Source organism: Talpa occidentalis, unplaced genomic scaffold (genome assembly GCF_014898055.3).
Source record: "Talpa occidentalis isolate TD23 unplaced genomic scaffold, MPIMG_talOcc4v2.1 talOcc4.8, whole genome shotgun sequence".
Classification (NCBI taxonomy): Eukaryota; Metazoa; Chordata; class Mammalia; order Eulipotyphla; family Talpidae; genus Talpa; species Talpa occidentalis.
The window spans coordinates 29,836,443-29,860,016 of NW_023605194.1; the positions used below are offsets into that span (position 1 = coordinate 29,836,443).

At 38.4% G+C, this 23,574-nt stretch overlaps 1 protein-coding gene across 1 annotated transcript in view; it reads left to right on the forward strand.

The window, feature by feature from the left end:
* Window positions 1–21,568, forward strand: part of LOC119234313 (DNA excision repair protein ERCC-6-like) — a 46,204-nt gene extending 24,636 nt beyond the window's left edge. Inside the window, exons 5-7 of the mRNA XM_054690514.1 lie at window positions 900–1,617; window positions 16,261–16,349; window positions 21,418–21,568. Coding sequence (XP_054546489.1) covers window positions 900–1,617; window positions 16,261–16,349; window positions 21,418–21,518 — 908 coding nt within the window. The 3' untranslated portion in view covers window positions 21,519–21,568. The remainder of the gene's footprint in view (window positions 1–899; window positions 1,618–16,260; window positions 16,350–21,417) is intronic.
* Window positions 21,569–23,574: the final 2,006 nt, after the last annotated feature.

A 23,574-nucleotide genomic window follows, 5' to 3' on the forward strand; every position in this document is an offset into this window, starting at 1 on the left:
AGGATTTGTGCATTTCTTTGTGTATTTTTCCTTAGTGAAGGTTTAATGACAAACTGGCTCCAGTATTGGCTTACAAGAAGTGCAGATTTTACTATATGGATTCCTTCCTGTTGAACCATATTTCTTGGCTATATTTTGGTAATACACAAAGTAATTTTGCTAGAGTTTAATTTCAGCTAGTTAATGAGGGGTGATTTTTGGGTGACTTTATGTTAGGGCATAACTTGCAATTTTAGTTCATCTCTTCAGATTACTTCACACATCTAACACTGCTGTCCAATAGACCTTTTTGCAGTGATGAAAATATACCTTGTGTTCTCTGTTATCAGCTTCCCCTGTTATCCAGAAGTAGAGTGTTCATACTTGGTAGGTTATTTTTCAGACCTTGGAATGCTCAAAATTATTCCATATAAATTAATGGTAAAAGCATTTTGAGACACAAAATAATCTACCAAATTATACCAAACAGGATGACTGCTTTGTTTCATCATCTCTTGGACTTAAGTCTTCTAAATGCTGGTGTTAGTAATGACATGCAAATTTGGGAGTGTGTGTCCTCATGGGCTTCTTTCAGGAAACATGGCTGAATTTATCTATTTACAACCCCATGTCACATGTGAATAGATTCTTTGAATGCACTGAGAATATATTTATAGTACAATATGTTGGGAAAAGTTACTAAGAAATCACCTTTTTGAATTGGAGTAGAAATGTGATGTGATGCCTGCTATACCAAATTTTCTTCACATATAATACGCTTTCTTGCATTAATGATTTTTTTATGAATAATGATTTTTTTATGAATGACTTGTTGGTCATTCATATTTTTTGATTAGGTGAAATCTTCCCTTGTACCCCTGGAAAGCTCTGCTCTAATACCCATGTTGTCTCTCTTGCAGAGCCAGGCCCGTCCTGTCTTGGCAGCATGCTCATGCCTATTCAGGAGACCGCTTGGGAGGAGCTCATCCGCACTGGCCAGATGACGCCTTTTGGTACTAAGATCCCTCAGAAACAAGAGAAAAAGCCTAGAAAACTAATGCTCAACGAAGCATCAGGCTTTGAAAAGTACTTGGCAGATCAAGCAAAACTGTCTTTTGAAAGGAAGAAGCAAGCCTGTACTAAAAGAACAGCTACAAAAGCTCAGGCCTCTGTCACTTCAGAGCTGAGTTCAACATTCAGTGAAAACAAGCCAAACAAGAGAAGCCAAGTTCTCTCGAAGACAGACAAACGGTTGAAAAAGCACATCAAGAAACTCCAGAAGAGGGCTTTGCAGTTCCAGGGGCAAATGGGATTGCTAAGGGGAAAGAAACCACTGGAGTCTGAGGTGAGGCCAGAGGCAGAGGAAGACTCCCAGGGTGAGGAGTCCGAGTACGTGCCCTCAGAGGAGGAGCCAGAGGAGGCAGCGGGCGCTGAGCTGTCCGGAGAGGGCACCGACTATGAACTGAAGCCCTTGCACAAGCACCGGAAACGGCAGAAGAAGGTTGCAGTGCAGGAGATTGATGATGACTTTTTTCCAAGTTCTGAGGAAGAATCTGAAGCTGCAGGAGGAAGCGGAGGTCGGAAAGTATTGAGATGCCGAGACGACGGAGATGAAGATTATTATAAACAGCGGTTAAGGTCAGTCTGCAGAGATTGTACGTAAATTGCACTAGTTTGTACTGCTTTGTGTTAGTGGAAGGTTTATTAATAAATAATAATCCTGGAGCCAGTTTAATATGTTAGTTCCCCATTTATTCAAAGGTTGGACTTTCCACAGCCTAATCCTACTAGAACCAGCAGAGCTCATTGGGTCATCAACGAAGTGGACCCAAAATGCTTCTACTACTTCTAGTTCTTAATTCAGATAAAAGGGCAAGATTAAGAAGTAAAGCTTCCGGTGGTGCAGCAGTTGCACGCTGGGTTGCGAAGCTACCCGCAGCCTCTGCAACTCTGGTTTGATCCCCGGCCGCCGGGCTAGGGTCCCACGTGACGCGCAGACCTCTCCTGCTGCCCGCTGCTCCCCTCAGCAGTGTACTTCGTCAGTCTGCCTGCTCTGCTCTGCTCCCCGCTCTGGCTCTGGTGAATTCTCTCACCCTCCTGCGCTTCTGACTATACCCATTGCTTGTATAAATTAAAAAAAAAGAAGAAGAAGAAGAAGTAAAGCTTAGGGGAAGGACTTGGGCCAGAGGTATACAGAAGGCTGAAGCTTAAGTTCTTGCTCCTGGGATGACTTGTCTCCCATATTCAACAGGGTTTTCTGGTTTCTGAATATAGAGAGGACCTAGTTTATTGTAGATTTCCACCTGGCCTTTATGAGTGAAGATTGACCTTGTATTTTTCCTTCTAAACTGCTGATGACCCATATCTAAACTGCCACAGAAATACCCTCACCCTTTAAAAGATGGCAGCGTAGTTCTCTTCACAAATAATTTGAGGACCTGTGACCTGAATCTCCTTCTTTAGAGCTTGTCCACTCACATTGTAGTTGGGTATGCAGTAATACATAGTTGAGGAGTGGTTTAGCGTTGTCATTTCTCACTGCAGCTTTTAAGATTTTGCACAATTAATATCTGTAGAGTTGTCTAAGAGATATTGCTCAGTACTCTTGAACATTGAGCAATGTCAGTCTTTTTCTTAACTACTGTAGAGAATTAATAAAAGTGTTAGTCTTAGTGTATTGATTATAAGTGGAGCAATATATTCTTCCCATTAAAGTGGGTCAATATTAAATATATTTTAAATAAATCAGCCTTTTGATCAAGAGTAATTTATTTTGATTGAATTTTAAATGTGGATTTAGCTTAACTTTATGGCAATAAGTTTTCTTAATAATGTTAAGACTGTAAAACAATTTATTATTTCCAAATCATAAGCCAGTTTTTTGCAAGTTACAGTAAGCTCTTTAATGAATTTCAGAAATATCAATAACTAATTATCACAAAAATACTATAACTCTTAAAATTTTATGCTCTAGGTACTAAGGATGTTAAACTGCAGAATGCCGCATTGAAATGTTTGGTGCGCTGGACTAGGGATGTGAAAGAAAATGAATGCTCAGGATTGAGAAGAACACTAAGAACATTTAGAACTACTAGTCATTCCTTAGGTTTTGTTTCTTCTGATTGATCTTTATTGACAGATTGAATTTATAATGGTATTCACTTGAATGAAGAAAAAGATCTTTAGGATCTGTTAGCATGGTTTGATGGTAGATGATCAGAATAAGGCCATATAGTTTCTAACATAGAAAATGAATTTTCCTTAATGGTTAGAATTTAGGAATATGTACCCAGGTAGGCACTTTTTATTGAACTTAGCAAATGTGTTTTGGTTATAGTCCTTTCATTATAATGCCCTTAAACTCTTGGAAGTGAAAGTGGGTGACTCCTAGACATCTCCTCCCTTTATTTTCCCAGCTTTCAGCTTATAGGCATTTCATTAACACTGGGTTAGTCCTGACTAGGTGTCCTTGTTTTAGTTGATGCTTGGTGGTACTTTCCTACCACATTTGCTACAAAACTTTTTCTCTTAAATCGCATCTGAAGGCTGTCACCCCAGTGGTGTTCCTGATTTTCATACCTCTGATAATGAATGAGAATAGATGAGCCACTTCTTAGAAGTGAGTATTCTGTAGATTCTTATTCACATTAGTTGTATATAGATCTTACAAAACATCTGTGAATTTGAACTTTAGTGGTACAGAGTTCCCATTAGGGTATGATTCTCAATTTTGAGGGTTAGCTCTTAAAATATATTGCTGCTTTAGAAAGCTCGAGCCAGGAACCAAGTTAATACTTAATAGAAATAACACTCTTTCAGTCCTGGAGTGATTTGTGTCCCTATGGAGCACTTATATGTCACTTACCCTGTCCACTCCACGTAGCCAGAACAGCCTAGAGTTGCCTAGAAGACCGAACATTTCATGCTTATGCCTTTCCCCTCAAAGGTCATCACAGATCAGCAGTCCTTGTTACCTTAGTGGTCTTGATTCATTTCCCAGCTAAATACAAGGTCAATTCTCATTGCTTCGTCTTTGCTCTTATAGCATGAATGCCTGTCTGCACACTGGCTTTTGGGTTTTCACCAGTGAGTTTGCAATCTCCTGAGGAGTGTGGGCACAAATAGGACCTAGCCAGTGTAAAGAGAATATAGACTGAGGCTTTCAGAGAAGACTTAGGGGAGGGTTAATCTAAGCGCAGTGTCTTGTCTGCTAGGTAGTTCACATATATTGATATCGACCTTAGGATGCAGATTAAAAACTTGCCACATTTGCTCTAAAACTTAAGATGTATCAGTGAAAAGGAATATACTTGCTTTGCTTTGGAGGCACATTATTACCTTAGGATCTCATTGGAATGCATTAGAGATTGGTGTGGTGGCTGTGGTCTGCAGAGAGGTCTTATTTCTTAGCATCCACATTTGGACAGTGAAGTCACAACCCTCGCCTCACTGGCCACCTCCCATCTTGAGTCTGTTCGTGGGGAGACTGAGGCTCTGTTGGAGGTCCTTGGAAAAGAATGCCATAATCCATAAGTGATGTCTATCAGTATATCCTGGGCATGGAATCGTTTAGGGGAAACAGCGGTATTCATGCCAGCTCTTTGCCAGCCTTGAATATGTGTAACTCAAACAAAAAGTGTAACCAACTCTTGATTCTTTCTCCAGTCGTGGTCAGCATTGCTTTGGGCTGACTTGGGTCATACGTCAGGTTTCATCATGAAGGGGAGGAGGCACTTGTAAGGAAGTTTTGTCTCCTGCTGGCACAACTGGTTCGCATTTATAATTTGACTTTAAACCTGCACGCTGAAGCTCTTCTGTTTCCACTTGCCAGCCATTATGGTTTAAGTTGCTAACCTAATAGTCTACGTTTCCTTGACAGTGAGCGTGGATGAAAGCAGAGGTTTCCCAGCCCACAGGCTGATACTGCAGAATCACCTGGGAGCCCCACCACTGGCTGGGCGTGCTGATTCAGGAAATCTAGCATGGGGCTATGGGACAGTGAGATTTGAAACTTTCTCAGGTGATTCTGGTGTACTGTTAACTTTGGGAACCATTTGATGTATATAAGTCCATTTTTATGTTCTCTTCCTTTCTCTGGCTGTGATTTTTGGCAGATTCAGTTTCTCTAAAATCTTCTTTTCTGTGCCCTATACAATTGAGTTGCTACCTCCAAATGATTTGAAGGTTTTCCACGCTCCACCCACCTTTTAGCACTTCTGAATCTATTTTTTAATTGTGAAAATATGATAATAAGATGAAAAAAGATATCTTTATTTTTTGTTATTTTCTGTATTTCATTCCAGTCTTTGATCCTACTCATACATGTCTTTCAGCTGTCATAATTATAGTGGACTTTAGTGGACTATAGTGGACTTCATAGTTACGTCAAGTTGATCATCGTGCCCCTAATCTCACCATTAAGAGGTAGACCTGGGATTTGAGGCTGGAACAGGGTTGTGTAAATGTTAAGTTTCTATCCATGTGGATTGGCATGGAATGTGCAGTATCTAGATGTGACCACAAGGTGGTGCCAAGAATCAGCACATAGCTTCCTCCACTTCCCTGGCCTGGAAACCAAATCAAAAACCTAAGCCAGGGATTTGAGATTGGTATGAGGATTTGGGGAGTTAGGTCCAGAAGAGCTGACAAATATGGTGTGTCTGAGAATGTAATTTACTTCATAGTCACATGTAACCTGTGGTCACAATGCCTATAACTGGGTTTTAATACATTTTTATCCCTAAAGATTTTCTTTTCTTCTGTTCCCTTTTTAGACTTTATTTTACATAAATAACTTTGAGTTAATAAAGACTGATGACTCCATTCACTGTGTAAATCTTACAGAATATTTTCTAACACTTTTCAGAGCTTAATCATCTGGGAAAACAATCTTTTTATTATCCTTCCCTTGAGCACTGGCGCTCCTCCTGTGGCCAGTGGTAGAGTGGATCCTAGCTTGGAGTATTTGGCTATATGCCTGCATGGTCCCAGAAAGGGAAGGTTGTCAGCATTTTCAGATTCTGCAGGGGGTCAAGCCAAGTAGGATAAACGTTGAAAAAGATTTCCTGTACTTGGACTTCAATGACTGGAGCAAGGGTCTTCAGTGGAGGGGGAGTTGTGTGACAATAGTAACTTAACGTTTTTTAAGGGCTTACGCTTTATACAGGAATTTTCACTACTTCCTAGGAGATAAGAACCTGAGCCCAGAAAGCTGAAGTCATTTGCCCACGATAGTAGTACGTGGAGAAGCCTGAAGAAGGGAAAGGGGTTTGAAGCTAGTTCTGGTCTTGTAGGAGTCACCTGTCAGCCTGGTCCTGCACACTGTTCTCAGAAGCATGTTGCCCCAGCAACCAGTGTCTCTGTCTCATCTGCATACTTTATGGGGGTCTCATTACTTGCCTGAAGTGCTACTAAAGGCCAGATGCCCTAGAACCACTCTCCCAGCTGCTCTATTTGCATTGTATTATCTTTGTGGAGCCTCTTTTTCTTCCTTTTGCCAAGAGCTGGCTCCCTTTGCACTGGAGTTGCCTCCTGTTTATCCTGCAGTTGGAGCTTTATTTGCACTGCCTGTGGATTCAGCACCTTCCACCTGTACTTAAGCAAAGACCAAGTTATGTTGTAGAGCTTGATTTGCTTGAACTTGAACTTTATTTTTAAATCCAAGTCATTGGCACTCCAGAACTCTGAATTGAGTAAAAAACTTAATCTGAATTTGATCCAGAAACCTAACTATTATAATGGTTTGATGATCATTCTTATCAGTTTCTGGGAGTTAATTTCTACTTTCAACAACTAAACCTATGTTATTTTTCCTTTCTTCTAGGAATCTATGTTTTATTTTGGGGGAAACAGATTAACATTTATGTAATTTTTAATTTATCCTTTATTGAGGTAACACTGGCTTATAACACTGCCTATATTTCAGGAATAAAGTTTCACGCCTCCTCAAATGTATGTTACCACACCTTGTCCATCACCAGAGTACCAGTAACCCTCCACCACAGAATCTGCATTTCAGATAGAGACAAAAGAGTCACTCCCTTAAGGAGTTTTCTTAGAGAGTACCTTAGCTTCTTTTAAATGACGAAGCTAAGGCACAAATGAAGACTAATTCTGTTTCATGCTCTGCACACACCTCTCATTCTCAGCTCCACTGCATAATTGTCTGCATCAGTCTTCATTTACTCTGTGAGAGCTGGACTCCTAACTGAGGGTTTTTCATCTGCTCAGATGTGCCAATTAAGTCCACCCAGATAGACCATAAAAAGCAGCTAAGAAAAGTAAAACCCCAAGTATCTCAATTTAGCAAATTAGACTAATCTGTAAGGGATTCTTAGCTGTCTAAAATAGAAAACCTATCACACTACAGAAATGCAAACTATATTAAATACCCAGGTTGGTGCCTTGAATATATTTTTAAAAATCAAATTGTACTCATTGTGTTTCTGTTGTGGAATCCTTTCATGGATATTGCAATATATGGAGAATGACCCTAGGGTTGCACTTTCACCCTTTATTAAAAATGATTTCATGTATGAAGTGTGACTCTTCCTTTGTTGTCTGCTCTGAGCTGCTTCAGGCTTGGTGGCCCTCACTACATAAAAATGAAGACAGACTCTGGTGAATCCTCTCCCCCCCCCCCCCACACCTCTGGCCTGTACCCCAGTTCATGTATGCATAAATAAATAAATCTTTAAAAAAAAATGAAGACAGAGCAGTAAGTTCCGTTTTGAATTTCAAGTAGCTCAATATATGATTTCCTTGAAGAGGGCATGTTCATTTTGTTAATAAATGACCTCATGGTACTAATGTTTGACAGTTCCCTTTAATAAACCCATCTTGCCCTTTTTTGTATAGGCAGTTGTGTACAGTTGGTTTCATATTAAATGTATTTTAAGTGTTGTTCAGCCCAGAGTATTTGTAGTTAAAAGAACTGTTCCTTGGAAAAGGCAGCAAGTATTTAGTGAAGAGGAAGTTTCGGCTCACCCTGCACAGTATCCAGGTGGGTAGGACTGCGATATTGCACGGGTCCCCGCTTTAAACTTCAGCAACAAAATTTGAATTAAAGTTTTTGAGTTTGGTTTGCTCTTGTACAGTTTTTCATTGTAGCAATTAAAGAAGTAATACTGACCCTTTTGCTGGTACTATAAGAAAAGTGTTGTTTCAGGGAGTTTGAAAAATATTTTTTGCAGGCAGGAATATGTAATAGGAATACAGATTCTGGGGCCAGACTATCTAGATTTGAATCTTTACATTGGTGGTTCTTGGGGAGGTCCCTTCTCCCTGCCTACCTTTCTTCTGCCTCATTGTGTTGTAAGGATTAAGTGAATTAAAACTGTTCCAAGGAATAGTTCTTTTAACTACAAATAGTCTGGCATATGTCAGGCCCTCAGTTTATACAGTATCTACAAATACTCTGGCATATGTCAGGCACTCAGTATATACAGACCGTGAAGAAGAGCATATTAATATCGATATGTATGAAAAGGTGACCACTTTCCTAAGGCAAGGGCAGCTTAACAATTCATGGTAGTATTCATAGCCAAATAATTGGCTGTTATAAACAGTTTTATTCATGTTAGGCTTTTCTTTCATATATATTTTATTAATATGATTAAGGTTCATGAAGTGATGTCTATACAAATATAAGTGCATTATCAGAAGTTACTTGGGGAGAAATAAAAAATTATTTCTCCTTTGAACACACTAGGGGTCACTAGACATCTGCCCAGGGGATGTTCTTCAACTTTCACAGCCTGCTCTTTGGTTCTAAGTATGGGCTAGGTCAAGATGATACTTTGGTCCCTTGCAATACTCTGTGTTCATTGAGTTCCAAATCTTTCTGCTGTGTCTTGTAAGGCTTGATTTTTGCATCTTTGCCGTCTTATATGGGTAGGCTGTTGTGTCCAGAATGAACTATGATAAACTTGATCTGGCTGACACTTCTAGTAGAGTAGCATAATGTCTTTCTAGACTTGGGGCTGAATTAACTCCTGTCTGCTCAAGATTGATTGCAATAGGAGTTTTGATATTTTCCTATTTACATTTAACCTGCAATGAACTAATTTTTTTAATTGTTCTTGTTTGTAAAAGTAATCTCCTACCAATAATTATAAAGTAGTATCTGATTTGTATTTAGTATAAAGTAACTCCCAAAGGACATAGTATGTATATTATCTTATTTTAGTTCTTTAAGAATCTATTATTTGTCTCATGTTGTGGTCAGGGAGATAAATGTATTGATGTTAAATGACATTTCTAAAGTTCTCTCTTCACCTTACCAGTTACAGACCTGCAGTGCATTTCTTTATTCCCACTTGTTTCACACTTCCCAGTGGGTATCTTTAGCTTTTTACTGTGTTCTCTAGTGGCTGCTGCTAAAGTCTGAGGGACTATAGGAGCTAGAAAATCCCTAGTGAATAACCCAGTCACTTCACTTGACTTGGTTAGAGCCGTGACTGTTACACATATGGGTTAAAGAAAAAGGTGAAGGTGGAAATGTCAAACATTATTTCCTTTCTAGAAATGTAAATATAGTTCATGACTAATTTTCTTTTTTCCTCTGTTAGAAGATTAATTCTTAAGAAGTTGAATCTTTTGCCCAACCTTTCCCACTCAGTCTAGGCAAGCTTGGACCTAGGCAAAGAGCTCCTGATTTGTCCCATCTGCTATTGTGCAGAACGCAGTTGCATCAGAAAAGTGAACCCACCAAGGGACCCCAGAAATAGAACTCATGACTTGAAAATAACTTACAAATGTTATATAGTTCATAATAAGGAACTTCCTTTGCTTTCCTTTTTTTCCTCCCTATAAAATTCTCAATTAAAATTTCTCTGGCTTTGTCCTTGCCCTGTGTCATGGCTCATGTTTGTGGTGGTTGTTAGCCATGTTTGTCTGGTGGATCTAGCTAGGAGTAAGGCCTTGAATCCATGTGTGTAAGAGTAGGAAATCCAGTTGGAGATAAGTTGTAAATGAGATAAAACAGGAAGTTTCTTGAACCCATTTCTGAATGACTCTCTTTGATCTTGTTCAAGCCATGCTCCTCTGTCCCTGATGTCCTTATGCCTAGCCCAATGCTGAACCTCATTCGCTCATTCCTTCAGCATTTATTGTCTGGTGAGGCAGTCATTACGCTAGTGCTGAGTGACATAAGAATGACTGGGACAGTCTCTGAGCTCAGGCGGCTCTCCTTCTAATGAGGGGGACAGATGCAGTTTCATCTGGTAGAGCCATCAGGTGTGCCCAAGATGTCAGGGAGTTGGGAAGGCACCCAGAGGACAGAGTGCCTAATTCTGGCTGGTCAAGGAAGATTTCATCCTCACCTTGACTTCTTCCAGGGCTTGAGGTTGCTGCCTGGGTAGGGTGTGCAGGGGTGTGTTGAAGGAAGGGAGTTGGGGACTGTACAAGAATCCAGATACACAGAGATGAGGAGGCCACAACGCATGGTGGCAGCTAGCTGTCTTTTTCTGTTTGTCGATTTTGAGCATCCTTGGAATGCTAGAAATTCTCCCTCAAAAATAAATTAGCTGTAAATGGCTGTAACTGGCTCTCAGGTGGATTCTTAGGGTTTCACTGACAAAGTACCCCGGTAGGTTACAACTGGAAAGAGTATTGTTCCTGGTGCACTTCATCTGGTTCTGCTGTGCAGTGTTGCTGGCAGTCTGGCCCTGGGTCCAAGTTGTTTCCGACAGATTATTTTTGCAAATGAGCCCAGGCCCTATAGCCTGGGCCAGTTTCTCATTTCTGTGTGAATGTGGCGAAGCCAGGGAGTGTTCTCTCTGCCTGCATCTGATTGGAATTGTAAGTTTATGTTTATTACTGGGTTCTTTTCTCAGTGGCTGCCAGTGGAGTCGACAGTGGCTGACTATGGCAGTCGTGCGAGGAGTCAGAATCGCTGCCAGCGAACGCCATGCCCACTTGGTTTTATGTGGCGGCAGCTGTGACTGTTACATGTATGGATATTTTAGAACGAGAGAATCGAAAGCATGAAACTTATCTCTTTGCAAAAATGTAAATATTGGGCTGTTTCCTGCCTCCTTCCACTTTTAAAATCAGTTACATAGCTTATTTACTGAAAAATCAGCAATTAGATATTTTGGGCCCATTTCTAATGTTTAAGATTCCCGATTACTTGGGTTAGATCTTAATTTTTTTTAAAGATTTATTTACTTATGCATACAAGAAGTGGGGTATTTATGCATACAGAGACAGAGTGGGGAGCAGAACAGGCAGATGTACTGAAATACACTGCTGAGGGGAGCAGCGGGCGAGTCAGGAGAGGTCTGCTGTGCCATGTGGGTTGCTCCCTGGCCAGGGATTGAACTCGTGCTGCAATGGCTGTGGATTGCTTCATAGGTTGCATCTTAGCCCCTTGCGCCACCAGGGAGGCCCTCAGATCTTAATTTTGACCTGCCTCCCTAACCAATTTAAGTCATTTTGCGTCTTTTTTTTTTTTTTTTTTTTTTTTGGTCACTATCATATCAAAGAGTGCCATACTTCATGAGAGTTTACTATTTATAAATCTGCTTCAGACCTTTAAAATTGACGTTTTTCAGCAGGTCCTTTATGGTGGCTGGTTTCTTTACTCATGGTGATAATGTGTTCATAATAATATACTGAGCATACATTTGCTAAACAGTTATTGTTCAAATATACACGTTCAGGTGGGGTTCCATTAAGTGTGGGCAGATTTTATTGAACTGTGTGTTGCCTCTGTTTCTTCCTGTGTAAGTGAACATAGCAATAGTTACTGTTAGGATTTCTTTTTTTTTCTTTTTTTTTAAAGATTTACTTATTTATGCATACAAGAGCTGGGGTACAGGCCAGAGATGTGGGGGGGTGAGAGGATTAACCAGAGATAGAATGGGGAACAGAACAGGCAGACTGGCTGAAATACACTGCTGAGGGGAGCAGCGGGCAAGACAGGAGAGGTCTGCTGCGCCACGTGGGTAGCTCCCTGGCCTGCCGAGGATTGAACTCATGCTGCAGGGATTGCTTCATAGTGAGGTGCTTAACCCAAAGTGCCACCAGGGAGGTCCTACTGGGAGGATTTCAACAGGTAGATTTGAGTATATATAATGGCATATTAATTCATTAAGCACTTAATATATTCTAGGCTTGTGCTAAATGCTGTGCATTGACACCTCATTTATTGCCCCTCCCCCCCCAAATCCAGTGATGTACATGCTACTGTTCTTCCCTTCTCACTGCTGAGGAAGCTTAGATGCTATGGAGGTTAAGTTACGTTCTCAGGGTTGAAGAGCTAATAAATGGCCATCAGAATAAAATTCTGGACTGTCTGAGGCCAGACTTTTATATTTTGGCTTGTGCTTACTGCATATGTCAAACGCAGTTTATTCATAGTGTAGAATCCCCCTTAACATCTGCTGGCCAGACAGCGCTCTCAGTCTGCCAGGCCACAGGACAAATGGGTGAAGTGCACCAAAGAGAGCACTTTAAGACCCTGACAGCATGTAGGATAGGAAAGGCATCTGTGGCAGAATCCAGGTGAGTCTGGCTCTCCTCCACCTCCTATGTCCTACTTCTTGTGGACCAGGGCATGGTGCTGCACTGCTTCAGTGGGCACTAGTTAGGTGGTCAGGGCTGTTTTGGCTCCAAGCCACGTGGGGAATTGCTGCTTTATATAACTGAGGAATCTCTTAGCTTGAGCCTCATGTGCATGTGGTTTTATAACCCTGGTAGTTTCTGTTTCTAATATGTTTATATGATTCTACTGGGGCAGTTTGTCTTCACAATGATACAGATACTTGTTGGCAATAATGATTTTTCCCCACCACCTTTAGTCATCCTTTACCCAATCTGAATAAATGTTTGACTCTTTTCATCTTTCTTTATGAGGCGGAAGGCACTGGAATGCAATCATTTCTGTAGTGGCTTATGTGGTTTCCTAGGTGCCGTGAGTTCTGTGGTGACATGATGCCTGTATATTTTAGGAGGGAGGGTGGGAGAAGAAGGAAACTGAAGTCCTGTTGATGCAGAGGGATGCGGTAGGAAATTTAACAGCCACAAAGATTTATTGGCTGAGTGTAAGGAAGGTAACAATGATCTATCACTGAAGTTTAAAATATGATACTCTAGTATGTAAAATATTTAATGACCTGTGTGGAACTTTTAAACCTACTGTCTTCTGTTTTTTTTTTTTTCTCTTTTGTGTTCCTGTAAAATTATCTTTGAATTGCAAAATGAAGTGTTTTTAAATAGCTATGATAATTTTGGTGATTCTTTTTGTGTTTCATACCACCCACAAATTTGCTAAATGCAAGTATCTTTTTTTTCCCCCCCATGGAACACTTTATTTATTTATTTTTTTATAATAAATTTTATTTTTATATTCCCCATACAATTGCAACCCCCTTATTTTGACCCAATCCCTCCTCTCCCTCCCCCTACCCCCCATAGAGTGTCTCTGGTTTATAGTTTTTTGTTGATTTTGATTTTCACTTTCTTATAGTTATTCATTTTCCTGGTCCCTTATTTAAGTTTTCTAGATTCCTGCTATGAGTGAGACCATCCGGTATTTTTCTTCTTCTTTCTGGCTTATTTCGCTGAGCATGATCCCTTCCAGCGCCATCCATGTTGCTGCAAATTGCATGTGTTTATCTTTTTTGAATGCTGAGTAATATTCCATGGTGTATATGTACCACATCTTCTTGATCTAGTCATCTATTTTTGGACATTTGGGTTGTTTCCAAAGCTTAGCTATTGTAAACAGTGCTGCTATAAACATAGGGGTGCAGGTGCTCTTTGGAACTGATGTTTCTGTGTCCTTTGGGTAAATACCTAGGAGTGGAATTGCTGGATCATAGGGAAGCTCTATGTTTAGTAGGTCCAGAAATCTCTACACAGCTCTCCATAGTGGTTGGACCAGTTTGCACTCCCACCAACATGCAGAAGGGTTCCTTTTTCTCCACACCCTCGCCAACATTTGTTGTTGCTAGTTTTTTTAATATGTGCCATTCTCACTGGTTTAAGATGGTATCTCATGGTAGTTTTGATTTGCATTTCCCTGATGACAAGTGATGTTGAACATTTTTTCATATGCCTGTTGGCCATTTGCATTTCCTCTTCGGAGAAGTTTCTTTTTAGCTCTTCTGCCCATTTTTTGACTGGATTATTTTCTTTGTTTTTGTTGAATCTCATTAGCTCTTTGCAGATTTTTGTGATCAGTCCTTTATCATTAGTGCTGTGTGCAAAAATGTTCTCCCAGTTGGTGGGGTTTCTCTTTGTTTTTGTCTCTTTTGCTGTGCAGAAGCTCTTTAATTTGTAAATGCAAGTATCTTGTTATGAATGTTTGATTCTGAGTTGAGAGTAAGAGTTTGCATACTGAAGAATAGGTCACCTGAAATTGCTTGCTAAATTTCAGTTAGTGAGTAGCAAGAATTCAGATATAAATATCATAAAAAAGAATATGTATTTTGGCTTCTAAGTTTCATTAGTAAGGGCTACAGATACAGAAGGGTTTCTCAGCGTTGGCACTATTGATATTTGAGGCCATATTGCCTTTTGTTGTGGAGGATTAAGACATCCTGTGCATTGGAAGATGCCTAACATCAACCCTGGTCCCTACCTGTTAGATGCTAGTAGTGTGTCTCCCCTTCCCCTAGCAATTGTAACAATCAAATAGGTCACCAGACATTGTCACATTGTGGTGGTGGTGGTAGGGAAGTGATGGCCAATTGTCTGCTGTTGAGAACCACAGCTGTAAAACCATTGCACTTAACTAAATTTGTAGATAATGTGAAAATTAGAAAAACAGAGAAAACTATTGTTAATAGCCTCCCAGAGGTAGTTCATTTTATCAGTTGCAGGGAAATAATTTTTTAATGAAGAAAAATGCAAATAGAAGAGGAAGAGAGTGCTTTTAGAAGTTAAAGCACACACACACACACACACCCCACTCAACTTTTTTTATAACAAGACTAGCACATATTAAACCTTATGGTTATATGATAGCTATTTCCTGAGACTTGGCCATCTATTGCCCCTTCCATTTGCTGTTCTGTGAAAATTGCCAACAGTGTGTATTTGTAAGCTCTCTTAGTCCCCTGCAAGGCAGTTCCAGTTGACCAGCTAGTTCTGTCTTACTGATCATAGTTAAACTTCAACTGGCCCTTCTTTTGTGACTTTGAATAGTTGAAATTTTCAACAAGGCAAGAATTTATCAGAGGATTTGTTTCCAGGTCCTCCAGCAGCTACTTGAACAGGGTTGCCTCACAATCTAGAATTCCACCTCTGCTGGTTTTGTGATCGGCACTGGAAAGTGTGCCATTCCTCTCACCAGTCAATGTGCATTGTTAATCCTCATTTTCTCCCTCACACTTTCTCTTCTCCTTGCTTGGGCAATAGCAGATAAATGCCTCCTTATGTGTCTTGTTCTCATTCCCTTCCTATGAGCTTTTTAAGTGGGAAGGCATTTATCTGTACAATTGCTTTATTTCATTTTTGCTATTTTGTGAAATTCAAAGTGTCCGTTGTAAGCATGCTGAAAGAAGTCAGCCTTTAATTTTAAAAGTGAATAGAATGTGAGACTGTTGACTTTTTTTTTTTTTCACTCCCGACATCAGGATTCATTTAGTTGTATGGAAGCAGAATTAATCTGGTTAAATAGCTGCACCTTCCCAGTAATCTTTGTTGTTGCTGAGACTTTCAGGTGTTTAGACATTTCTTGTTTTACCCGCATGGCATCACCCGCCTGAAAAATAAATGTTCATCTTATTTTATATTTGAAAAGCATCATTTAGTAAATTTATGTTATATATATGGCTTAGAGTTTATTTAATGAATGCACTTTTCCTTAAGTGGTATCATTACCAATACTTTATTACTGAGGCTCCCCATGAAGTAATCAATATGTGAATCTCATATATGTAAATACCAAAAATTTGCTTTATGTTTTAAGATACTATGCTGTGACTATCAAGTCTTTAGCACAGAAATAGTAATTATAAATTAAAATATTGTTATATTGCCATTTTTGAGATAGTTATATTGAAATTTTCACTGAATCTTTTCTAGAATTTAATTCATATATTTTAGGAACTAGCAGAGAAATTTTCCTTAGGGTATGCCAGAAGAGGAGCAAATAGATTTGATAAGGAAAAGTGAATGGTTTTTCTTTGAATATTATTGTTTTGGGTAATGACAGCAGCAGAATGCTAGAAGATATTCTCAGTTGCCTGTTCATTGCATTGTCTAGAATTGTCTATTTTAATCTGACTTGTAACCAAAATAATGGAAATATGATTTTTATTTCCATGGTAGGAGATGGAATAAACTGAGAATGCGGGACAAAGAGAAGTGTCTGAAGCTTGAAGACGATTCAGAGGAAAGCGATGCTGAATTTGATGAAGGTTTTAAAATGCCAGGTTTTCTGTTCAAAAAGCTTTTTAAGTATGTGCCATGTGTTCTTTCCTTTATGTCTGTCATCAAGCCATTGTGTACAAATTAATATTTTAGGAATTACACAGTAGTTACCTGTGGGCCCTTAAGGTACTTGCAGCAATTTATTGCAAATACAGATACTGTCAAATGAAATTTTAGCCACATGCTGTTCATTAAAATTAGATGATAATAAATTGACTAAAGTGCGCATTGGGTATGTTTGTAAACTGATGAATCTATATGGACCTGTCTCAGCAGACTAAAAGCAACACATTTAAAAAGCCATCCATGTTGAGTTGTTTTTTTGTTCTTAGTAATTTTAAGGTACCAAAGCTCTAATTTCTTAAGTCAGATTAATTAAGAAGAGTTGTATATTAAAATCAATAGTAGGAGAGGTTTTTTTTTTTTTTTTTTACTACTGTGTGGAAATAAACTGTTGAGATTATTTTCTCTTGTCTCATATTGTACCTAAGGGTATACTACTTTTGAACTGACCAAATGTACATCTAAATATTTTATGTAGATGTTGTTCTAAAAGAGAAGATATAGGCAAATGGCAAATGCCTCCAGGATTAAGGTGCTCTTTGAAACTGACTAAACTGCATATGTGAAGTGACCAAGTACTCTAGATAACCAGATACTGTGTGATAGATGCATGCCCATAAGCCTACATGGCCTGGGTGGATCTCCCATGATGAATGTAAATTCTTAGGCACATTTTCAATCTCATCACTCCTGGGATTTACTTAACAAGATACTTTAGGAAGGCTTCGTCAATGCACATAGGAAGTTAAACCATTAAACAGCTTCTTTCTGTCTTTGTATTATCACTTGGTAGTTGGGTGGAGATAGACTTCCTTTTTTAAGGTGATTATATTTAATCTCCTGCATAGATAAAGCGGTCAGCCATCTAAATATCTTAAACTTGTATAGGATAACTATTTAAAAATAGCATGTATTTAATATTTCCTCTCAGAGAGCTTTTAATTTTTCTTCCTATGGAGGGGGGCAGCTTGGGAAGTAGTTATTTCATCCCACTGAACATATAGGGTAGTTGCATCCTAAAGATGTTAAGTGTCTTGATGGGATTGCCATAACTCGACAGAAGAATTATGTAGATGTTCAAATCTGAGTCTCTAATAATTTTGGCAGGCAAATCATTTTATAGCCCTGAGAGGTGGCTGCTTTGTTTATTGCTTCTCCCAAATGAAAATTAACTATGGAAAGATAAATAAAGACAACAGTTATAGGCAACTCTTTTTATCTTCTCTAAAGTGATTGCTTATTAAGGAATAGACCAAATAGTGTCAGTGTTGTGCTACCAAAAGGAATACCCAAATAATAGGTTAAATTAATTTAACAAAGACAGGATTCTTCTGCTTGTGTAGGAAGTGATTTGGCAAATATCCTCAAGAGTCAAGTTGAATGTGCTTTTTTTGTATAAATGTGATTTTCTGGCAAAGAAATTTCACAGTTAATAGAAACAAACTTCGCTTAGTAAGAGTCTGTAGGAGCCAGTGTATTGACTATTTACCATGTAAGTACATGTTTGTTTTTTCAATCTTAATTGCATGTTCCTAGAAGTATTTTGTTTTGTCTCTCAAAAGCAGAATTTTAAATATTTCATAAATGTAAGACTTCTATACCTTTTTCTATTCAAAAAACACTAGTAGGATTCGATAATGTCTCCATTTTTCTTTTGTGATTAAGTTTTGCTAGGCCAATTTAATTTCAATCTGTAGATATATTTTTACTGTATTTACCATACTCTGGAATTAAATTAACAGGGTATAGTTGTACACAAGGGAGTAGGAAGGTACAATTATCCATTTAAGTGCTATTTTCTGCAAGATTATGTTTAACTTTTAAAATTCTGTTTTGAAAGGTTGTCCAGCAAATGCATTCATCTATATAATTTAGCAATCAAATGACAAACTTCAATCTTTTGACCTTACTTTTAGCCACACTGGCAAATGCAATGTTGGATTAGTGTGATGATGCCAAGATCTCTCTGTCCATGGTCATTTTGTGATGCTTCAGCTTCATGGAGAAAGCAGAGCATAGTAATTTCTTCACTGTTGTACAATAGCTTGTAAATATCTTTAACTTTTCCTGAAGAATAATTTTATATGTTTTTCAAAGGTACTGAAAGCTAAATTCTAGAACCTGTTTTCACTTAAAGTATATAATTGTCTTACAACCTTTGTAATTAGGAAATTAAAGCAATAAAACTTTAGTCAGTTAGTGGCACTCCTATAAGCAAAACCCAGGCCTTCAACTCTTCATCAGTGATACATGCCTACCAACCAGTGTGCCAGTGCAATCTGAGGTCCTTTCTTGAAAGTAAAATTCACTCTTGGCTGTCTTTGTACAATGTCCCCAATCATTGGGGAGTCCCATATAGTGATGTGACTTATGGGGGTCGCCTAGTGTGTGTTTTCCTTAAAGTCATTTCTTTAGTGTCAGTCATCTTCTAGTAAACAACAATAATGCTGTTTGAATGCCCTTGAAGATAATATTTGTAAATTAGCAACTACCCAGCACACTGATACTACCTCTCCTGGGTCACATTGAGAGTCCAAATGTCTTAACTCCCTCCCAAACTCCTTCTGGGATATACCATCCTGGTCACCATTTCTTACTCCTTTCATGATTACTTGATCACCACTTTCTAGATTCTTTCTCCTTAAGTAGTTGGCCCCAAACAGAGAGAGATTTTGGACTTGTGTTGGGTGGAGGCTGTGTGGTATACTGGTGAAATGGAATGATTTCTGGAAAATTTTGGTTTCAGCTCTTCCCCTAGTTAAAGGGGGTGGATTGACTAGAATTCATTATATTGTATATTAGTTTTGTTCAGAGGATTATGGATTGCTGTTTTTCCCATAGCTGAGTACAGTGTAGCCAGTTCACAGCCAGCTGTTATTTTAGATCAGAAAATCTGATCCTGGGCCTCCCTGGTGGCGCAGGGGTTGGGACGCAGCCTATGAAGCTGTTTGCAGCCACTGCAGCATGGGTTCAATCCCTGGCCAGGGAGCTACCCATATGGCACAGCAGACTTCTCCTGGCTCGCCCGCTGTTCCCCTCAGCTGTGTGTTTCGGTCAATCTGCCTGTTCTGTTTCCCTCTCTGTCTCTGGTGAGTCCTCTTCCTGCCCCCCCACCTCTGGCGGGGGGTGGGGGGCAAAATAAATAAATCTTAAAAAAGAAAAAAAGAAAATCTGATCCTTAACATAGTTGACATTTTGGGTCAAATTAGTATTTTCTTTGTTGTAGGGACTATCCTATGCATTGTAGGATGTTGAACAGCATCTCTGACATCTACCCACCAGATGACATTGTCCTTTCCCAGTTGTAACTGTCAATATCCTGCCAAATGTCCCATGCAGAGAAATGTCCCCCACTCCCCCTTGAGAACCACTGGTCAAAATTATCTCCTAACACTTTGGAATCAGAGGTGCAGAATTTCAGTTCTGGATGGCTCATTTTTTCCCTCATTTGTGTGTGACCTTTGATAAGTTATTTAATCTCTCTGTGCCTTCATTTTTCTATCCGTAAAATGTGCCAATTATGTCCATTCCATGAGCCTTCATTTGGGGCTATATACAATCCACATGTACTGGTGCCTCCCAGCAGTAAGTTTCTTAAGTGGTAGTCATTATTCTCTGATTACATAGCTTTGTTAGTAGAATTTGTCCTTCCCAAATTAAATCATCTTCTATCTGTACTATCTACTTCATTGTGTTTTTAAAAAAATCTTCTCCCCTGGGGTGCAGATTCAGTTTATGAATTACAATTAGCAAACTTATTCAAAGTTTTCCTTTGCATGGTAGATAATAATAGCAACAGTTGGAGTCAGAGTTACAGAACTGATGTGCAAAATGCTGGAAGAAAGTTAGTTATAACATATTTACTCAGAGGAGATTAAATGAAAGAGTTCAGCAGGGACAGAAGTCCACAATGAGATTTTAAGTAGACATTCCACAACCCAAATAATAAACTTTTGGGTAGTAAAACAACAAAAGCACCTGCTTTGAATGTGGGAAGCGTACTAGCCTTGGTATTTTCTTTGAAAAAAAAAAAAAAATCTTTAGCTTTCCTTGTCTCTTAACTTAAACATTGTTATTTGCTTTAGATCTTTTTACCTGACACATAATCTTCCTATCCTTCCATGATGTTTAAATCTTTCACTCTCAAAATGCTTTTTGCATTAATTACTACTTATTAAAAAAACTTTACTTTTGGGATATAGATTAAACATGCTATTCTTTATTTTTAAAGAGGGAAAATATATATTTGTCTTTGACCTGTACTCCCGATCTAAAATTTTAGTGGCCCTGGTCTTTTTGTATCTATGGTAAAGTCCCTGAATCGAGTTCTGCTTTAAAATATTAAATAGACCTTTTGTATTGTTGAGTCTTTAAACTGTTCTTTTTTTGCATCTGCTAGTAATATGACAGAATCATCTGTTATGTACTAATCTTGTAAGCAGCCACATTATTCAGACTGTTTATGGCCTTAAAATATAATTTAATTTTTCCTATAAAAGTAATATGATTACCAAGTGACTTTCAGCAGTATATGCTGTAAATTGTGATGTTTTCCCTTTTTTGACGTTGCTCATATTAAAAAGGAAATGTTCATGCTTTCTTTTCATTGAAAAATTATTGGAATTTTATATAACTAAAAATATTTGAGAATTTTTTCCCCAGAAAGATACTGAAAAGACAGTAAGTTTATGCTTATTTACCAGGCTATTTCTAATGTTGAAAAAGAAATGAAATAGTCTCTAATTATCCCATCTATCAATTTAATTAGAAATGTGTTAACATTCTGTAAAGAAAAATTTGTGATTTTATGCCTAGGTGATCAAAAATGTATGACCTTATAAATATAATACTCATGTAAAACACACATCCGGCATGTTTCTCTGACTGGTACTAGAATCTAGCCAAATGATTAATTCATGAGTACTTTCTGTTATGATCTGTATTACCCACCATTTGCCATTTTCTTTTCCTTGTTGGTGTTTGTTGTTGTAGGTACCAGCAGACAGGTGTTAGGTGGCTGTGGGAATTGCACTGCCAGCAGGCAGGAGGAATTCTGGGAGACGAAATGGGATTGGGCAAGACCATCCAGATAATTGCCTTCTTGGCAGGTCTGAGCTACAGCAAGATCAGGACTCGTGGTTCAAATTACAGGCAAGTGCTCCTCTGCAGACTGTCAGTCTGTGGAGCTCAATTAATATTTCATCAGATGTATTGCTGTGGAGGAGGGTCTTGTGAATTATTGATGACATTTCAATTACAATATTCCTTTAATTCTTTTAGTGGGGGACATCAAAGGAAAATTTTTACGAGACAATGGAGCTGTAGGGCAGGAGAAATTAAACATGTAACACTTTTAATGAATTCCAGGCATTGATGCTTCATTTTGCAGATGAGCCCCACTAGATGTTTTGGGTCAATACAGTGTCTAAGGTTAGCATCTACAAATGGATTGTTTACAAACTCAATTATGTTAATATCAATAGTTTACACAATATGGAATTTTAAATTAGACATAATACCTTTAGTTCCATTTATTAAATTTTACATTAAAATATTTGTTCTGGCAGGAGACCAGGTGAGCATTACAGTAAGTACAAAGTCTATTCATGGAGAAAGTTGGAGCTCTGGTGAAGCCATTCTCCTGAACTTCTTTTATAATCAATGTGGACGATAGCACTTTTTTTTTTTAAATGAAGTTTCTTGTCTGCTTACTATCCTTTCTATCCCCTCTCCCAATCTTTAAGAATTTTATGTAAATTCTAAGGTCAAAGCCAAAAGGATGTCTAAAATGAAAGAAAACTGTGTTTAGATTCTAATCTTTATTCTTGTTAGGAATTTAAACTATTAAAACTGTTCAGGAAGAAATAGCATTTAAACTTTGTTAGTTCAGTATGATAGGACTGGAATATCTTGAATTAAAGTACAGTGAGCATTTCCATATTTAAGCTGTGAATTGGCTTTATGTAAATCAGTATCCATAAAAAAAATAATGGTAGGTGAATTAGGTGGGTTATTTATTTATTTATTTTTATTGAGGTAAAAGTGATTTACAACACTGTGATTCAGAAGCATAGGATCACACCTCCTCAGATGCATGTCACCACACCACATCCACCACCAAGGCACCCACAATCCTTTTGTGGGATATTTAATTTTGAACCTATATAATCCAAGACTATTTTGGCCAATAAGTTGATCTGACGACTAACAGCAAGGTGTGTACCAGGTGGTTATCTCATAGAAAAATCAGGTACTCAGTAGATACAATTTGAAGACACCTTTAAAATATTCTCAGTGGGCCTGAAGTCAGCAACTGTAGAAAGTTACTATCCTTAACTGGCTCATTGGCAGGGAAACATTTAGTAGAGAGCCAAATACCTGTAATAAACTATTGAGTAAAGAACATTTAAATCTTCAGAGTTTGGCTTTGTTTTTATTTCTTACTCTTCATTTTAGCAGATCAGCACTTCTCGGGAGAAGAATTTGAAGTTTTAGAGTATTTTAGAAATATCTATATAGACTTAAAAGGGGAAAAATTTGTATGTTTTTTTTAATACTAGATGGTTTGTTGTTATTCCAAGGACGTTATATCAACACAAAAGATTTTCTTCAAATATTAGGGTTTCATTATGTTTTGCTAGAAACAAAGGGAAAAGTCAAAGTTAAAAATGGGCATTTAGTGTTTTCTTATATATGATTGCCATTAGTTTAAAATTTTAAAAAATGCTGTGTTCTAACTAGGCTTTTTTGGTTGGCTTGGTCGTCTCTACAGTTCTACTTGGGTTGGTTATTATTATTTTTTTTAAAGATAACTAGAATACTCCAAGTTGCCCCAGATGGTTTCTAGTACTGTCTTTCTTTCCTTAAATGATTTCTGGGATTTTCTTATTTCCCATCTCTTTTCTTCCACTTCCCTTCCTTCCTATTATCATGAAACTTGTGTGGAGTCTAATACTCTGAGCCTAGGAAACCGAAAATCCTCCCTGCAGTGTAGTTTTGATCTAAAAATTAAAACATGCTCTCTCGAGTGGTGACAATCCTGCTCAGAGTGAAGGCAGGGCTAATAATGAGCAGCAGCTGTAATCAATTAGCTATCAATGCTCATATCCTTTTTTCCATAATGAAATAGTGTGGCATGTTGGACTATAG